Source organism: Engraulis encrasicolus, chromosome 10 (genome assembly GCF_034702125.1).
Source record: "Engraulis encrasicolus isolate BLACKSEA-1 chromosome 10, IST_EnEncr_1.0, whole genome shotgun sequence".
Taxonomy (NCBI): domain Eukaryota; kingdom Metazoa; phylum Chordata; class Actinopteri; order Clupeiformes; family Engraulidae; genus Engraulis; species Engraulis encrasicolus.
In genome coordinates, this window is record NC_085866.1 from 41,191,643 (window position 1) to 41,196,642 (window position 5,000).

Below are 5,000 nucleotides of genomic sequence, written 5' to 3' on the forward strand. Positions count from 1 at the left end.
TCTCTCTCTGAGCGTAGTAAGTGGGTCTTGCACCGCGTGCATGGCCATGTTTGGTTGGCAAAAAGGAGATATAATGCCCATTTGTTATCACGCCGAGGGGGGAAAAATGTGTCCTAATTGCCTCAAACCGAGACAAGGCCCCCGTGTCGTGTGTAGGAATTTGCCAGCATGAAGTGGATGAGATTAAGGGCCACTTCTTTTTATACTCCCCAGTGACAACAGAAGGAGAGCGAGAGAGAGAGACAGAGACAGAGAAGAGGCACGGAAAGGGAGAGTAAGCAAGCAGAAAGCGACACACATAGCGAGACAGGAACACTTAGAGAGATAGTGAGGGAATGATAGACAGCCAAGTGAAATGAGGGAGCAAGGCAGAGAAATCAAGAGAGAGAAAGGGAAGGAGAGAGAGAGCGAGAGAGAGAGAGAGAGAGAGAGAGACAGAGAGAGAGAGAGAGAGATCCAGAAAGAGAATAAAAGAAAGAAATCCAAGATTGAGAGACAGATAGAGACAGACAGAGAGAGAGAGAGAGAGAGAGAGAGAGAGAGAGAGAGAGAGAGAGAGAGCAGCCAGGCACATCACACCTTTCCCCCCAAAGCGTGTGTCTCCGCAGCCCCAGACTCACACGGCATCATTAAGAGCGTGGTGTGATAAGGGGCCAGGGGAAGGGTAGCGGGGGTGGGGTGGGGTAGGGATGGCGGCAGGGCTGGGTATGGGGTGGCGTAGCATGGTGATGGGGGTGGTGGTGGTGTTGGTGGTGGTGGTGGCCGTGGCGTGGCTGGTGGTGCTGGATGATGGGGTAGGGAGAATCATTTACATGCTGTTTTAAAAGGTTATCTGCCACCAAGCCCTGGCGTAATGTGTGCAGTTTAAGTCCAATCACTCCGCCGACATCGATAGTGTGTTTAAGGGTTTACAGAGCCGAACCATGCATGTCAGTACAACTGGCACGACCGCCACTGCTGCTGCTGCTGCTGCCACTACTGCTACTCCTGCTATGATTACCACTGTCCGTGAACTATCATTAGAGCCACTATTTCTACTCCACTCGACATTTGTCGATTGCCGCCGGCTGCCCGTTATGCCTAATACTACTATTACAACGACGTGCTGTAGAAGCATTTCTATGGAGACCGGCCATACAAATACAGGTTATATAGTGTTGCGTTATGTTGTTTCATTTCATGCTAATAGCATGTATGGTCGTGACCGTTATGATTTTTTTCCAAAGACAGGGAATTTCAGTTTTAAAAGGAGGAAGGGGGAAGGGAAATGAGGGAAATCCCGACTGTTTGAAAAAAGGATCTGCCACGTGAATGGTAGATGTCCAATTATGAAAAACCCCACGAGCTGCCTTTGATATCTGTCCTTGGAAACTTTTCAGGGCTCGCGAGATTAAAGGCTTTTGCTGTACTTTAAAGCTGCCTGCTGCCGTTGCCTGTCTCACGTGACCCCCCCAGCCGATGACACAATCTGCCATCTTAGCAGTTTATGACCTGTGCCTGGCTTCTATTATTGGCCCTCATGCTTTATCTCTCAAATGTAAGTTCCCTCTATCTTTAGTATGGAACTGTTGCACCCCGGCACAGTGCACTGCAGACTTGACATACCGCACACACATGTTGAACAAGCCGAGCGAACTGGAATTCTTATGCACTCTGCTGCACAGCCACTCTGTTGCACTGTAGGCTCTCCGTGTGTTTTATTTAAATGTTTAAACACCTATTAAACTTTTTGGATGTAATAGGTTGTTTTTTTTACCGCTGATCGCTTGCTACTCTGACAAACTCTGTAAAAGGAGATAAAGACACACCCTTGTGTTCATTCTAATAGAGCGATCAACTCCCAACTGTTCTTAGCAAACATTTGCTCAGTCTGCAATGTCATTTTCCTGATATCAGCTTCACCACTCTGATACCTTGCACACACGGACACACATACCCGCACGCGCGCGCACGTACACACACACACACACACATACACACACACACACACACACACACACACACACACACACACACACACACACACACACACACACACACACGCACACACATGCCAAGCCTGTCGTAAGTGATCTGAGGCCCTGGGCCCCTCTCCGTGTCTGAAACCTGTAAAAGAACAGACAGCGAAAACACTGCGGATTGAGCAAATGATCCGGTGGCCAACAAGCAGGTATTTCCTCCCGAATAGAATACCTGATCCATTTCTTTTCAATTTTTTATGCCCTTTCGATCCGGCCGGATCCCCTTTCATACCCGATGTGCTACGGAGCAGCTCGGAGCAGGTCTTGATGCTGTGATGGAAATTTAGGGATTATTTTACATGCTGAGAACGAGATGCAAAAAGAAGAAGGTGGGGGGGGGTAGAGAGGTGTAGTAGTATAAGGTGGGGTGTGATGGGGGGTGTGGGAGAGGGAGGGTGGTGGCACTGGGGTTGGGGTTGGGTTTAGAGTGACCGATTTAGCAATAACACCCGAAATCCGAGACCAAAGGCGAAATATTTTCGTATTAATTACCACGGCGGCGGCTAGCGTTACCTCTGGCCGTCTCGTGTGGCAGTGGCGATGAAAAAGGCAATCAAATAAATGAAGAAAAGGTCTGGAGCTCTGGAGCGAGCGCAGGAGAGGGAGGGGAGGGGAGAGGAGATAAGGGTGGGAGTGAGGGGAGAGGGAAGAGGCAAAAGGGAGGGGGTAAGCTTGGGCCCTTCCAACACGGACAAGAGAGCCATAATGTCTGAGGCTCTGAAGAAGAAGGGGGATGGGGGAGAGGGGAGTGGGGGGTGGGAGTTTTGGCCCAGCCAACACGGATGGGAGAGCCAGGCCAAAGTAGTCTCTGGAGCTTACTTGACACCCAAGTGAAGTTGTCATGTAGAGCCCAGCATAGCATAGCGTAGCGTAGTGCTGGCTTCTCTCCTGACACACAAACTGCCACAAGAGGACATTTTCTGCATTCATCTGGATGAGTAAACATTTCAGGATGGTGTGTGTGTAAATATGCTCTCTCTCTCTCTCTCACACACACACACACACACACACACACACACACACACACACTCACATGCACACACACACACACACACTCACATGCACACACACACACACACACACACACACACACACACACACACACACACACACACACACACACACACACACACACACACACACACACACACACACACACACACGGTCACTTGGTAAGAAGTGAGGTGTGTCTTAATAAGGCCTAGTTATGCGGCAGTGCTGTAATTTTTTCCCCGCTTTAAAACCAAATCCTTTTCCCAACCCTCCCCGCTCACTCTCTCTTTCTCTCTCTCTCTCTGACCCTTTGCACCAACCTGGATGAAAGTTAATGGTCCAGAATTAATCTCTACATAATGCAATTAAAGTATACATTTACTGCATTTCTCCATGTCCTTGGGGAGGGCAGCCCATTAAACGAGACTCTTTAAAAGAAAAAGAAAAAAAGTAGAACTTTGAAAGCACAAATATGTAAGAACGAGTTTCTGAAAGAGCTGACGCTCCAAAAAAAAGGTTTCACGTATGCACAAATCTAAAGGTATTTCATTCTCCTCATAGCAACAGTACATGAATATGTGCATTACACGCATTCGTTTTACTCGCATGCTTTACAATAACTCGTGTCAAATATTCGGTGTATTTATATCTGTAAATGTTCGTTTGAAAAGTGGAAATAAATAAATAAGACTTATGAGCAGTAATGCTGGATGGAAATATATATCGAGACGAGAGCCGCCTGCCTCGACTAGAACGATGAACAGCTCACTATATTACTGATTAGCAGATTTATGGCCGCAATAAAATGTAAAGTAAGTGTGTGTGTTAATGTATGCATCAGTTGCGAGAGTGATCTGATTGCATGATGCCTGAGGAACAAATGAACTCATGGTGGCATATGTTTCCTTTCCTCCCCCTCTCTTTCTGTTTTTTTCCTTTCTTTCTTTCTTTCCTTCCTTCTTTCTCTCTCATGATCTCATACTCTCTGTCTCACTCATACTCTCTCTTTCTCCCTCTCTCTCTCTCTCTCTCTCTCTCTCTCTCTCTCTCTCTCTCTCTCTCTCTCTCTTTCTCCCTCTCTCTCTCTCTCTCTCTCTCTCTCTCTCTCTCTCTCTGTCTCTCTCCTCTACCCCCCCTCTTGTTTCCTCTCTGCGTGTATCTGTATGTCTGTGTGTTTAGGGGAGGCGTCTGCCCTGCGCGACTATGCAGCCAACACCATGAACGAGTTCCTGCACATGTTCGGCTACGACGACCAGCAGGTGCGCGACGAGCTGGCCAAGAAGATCAGCTTCGACAAGCTGAAAGCTGCTACCTCAGGCTCAGAAGGTGCCGTCTTACCCCCTTCCTCCGCGTCCTCGTCCTCCTCCGCCGCCACCATGAGCAGCGAGGAGGCCACGCGCCGCGCCCGCTTCTCCAAGTACGAGGAGTACATCCGCAAGCTGAAAGCCGGCGAGACCCTCCCCTGGCCCACCGCCTCGCACTCCCCCAACAAGCCCGTCTGCGGCAGCGCGGCGGACGAGCTCGTCAACAAGCTGACCCAGGAGAAGACCACCTCCGTCACGGCCGCCGCCGCCGCGCTCCTGGCCCCCAACTCGGGCTGTCTCCAGGCGGCCGCCGAGGCCCACATGTTCCCCGGCGGCGTGGTGGTGGACCCCAAGCAGAGCCCTCTGGCCGCGGCCGTGGCTGCCGGGCAGCAGCATCAACATCAACAGCACCAACAGCAGCATCACCACCATCAGCACCAGCAGCATCAGCATCCGCATCAGCAGCAAGCTGCCGGCGCCAGCCACATCCAGAGCCTGGCCTCCAGGGCCTCCAAGTACGACTTCTTCATCCAGAAGCTGAAGATGGGCGAGAGCCTGCAGCAGCAGAACGGCGGGGGCGGTAGCGGGGGCGGTGCCGGCGCCTCGTCGGGCTACAAGCGGCCGTCCAAGTACGACCTGGAGAACGTCAAGTTCCTGCACCTCTTCAAGCCCGGCGAGGGCA

The 5,000-nt window shown here is 50.6% G+C and overlaps 1 protein-coding gene across 6 annotated transcripts in view; it reads left to right on the forward strand.

Moving 5' to 3' along the window:
* Window positions 1-5,000, forward strand: part of casz1 (castor zinc finger 1) — a 133,090-nt gene that overhangs the window by 81,747 nt on the left and 46,343 nt on the right. For all 6 annotated transcript variants that reach the window (XM_063208903.1, XM_063208901.1, XM_063208905.1 and 3 more), the window contains exon 3: window positions 4,194-5,000. This exon is cut by the window's right edge and continues 385 nt beyond it. In XM_063208903.1, the coding sequence (XP_063064973.1) occupies window positions 4,194-5,000 (807 nt within the window). The remainder of the gene's footprint in view (window positions 1-4,193) is intronic.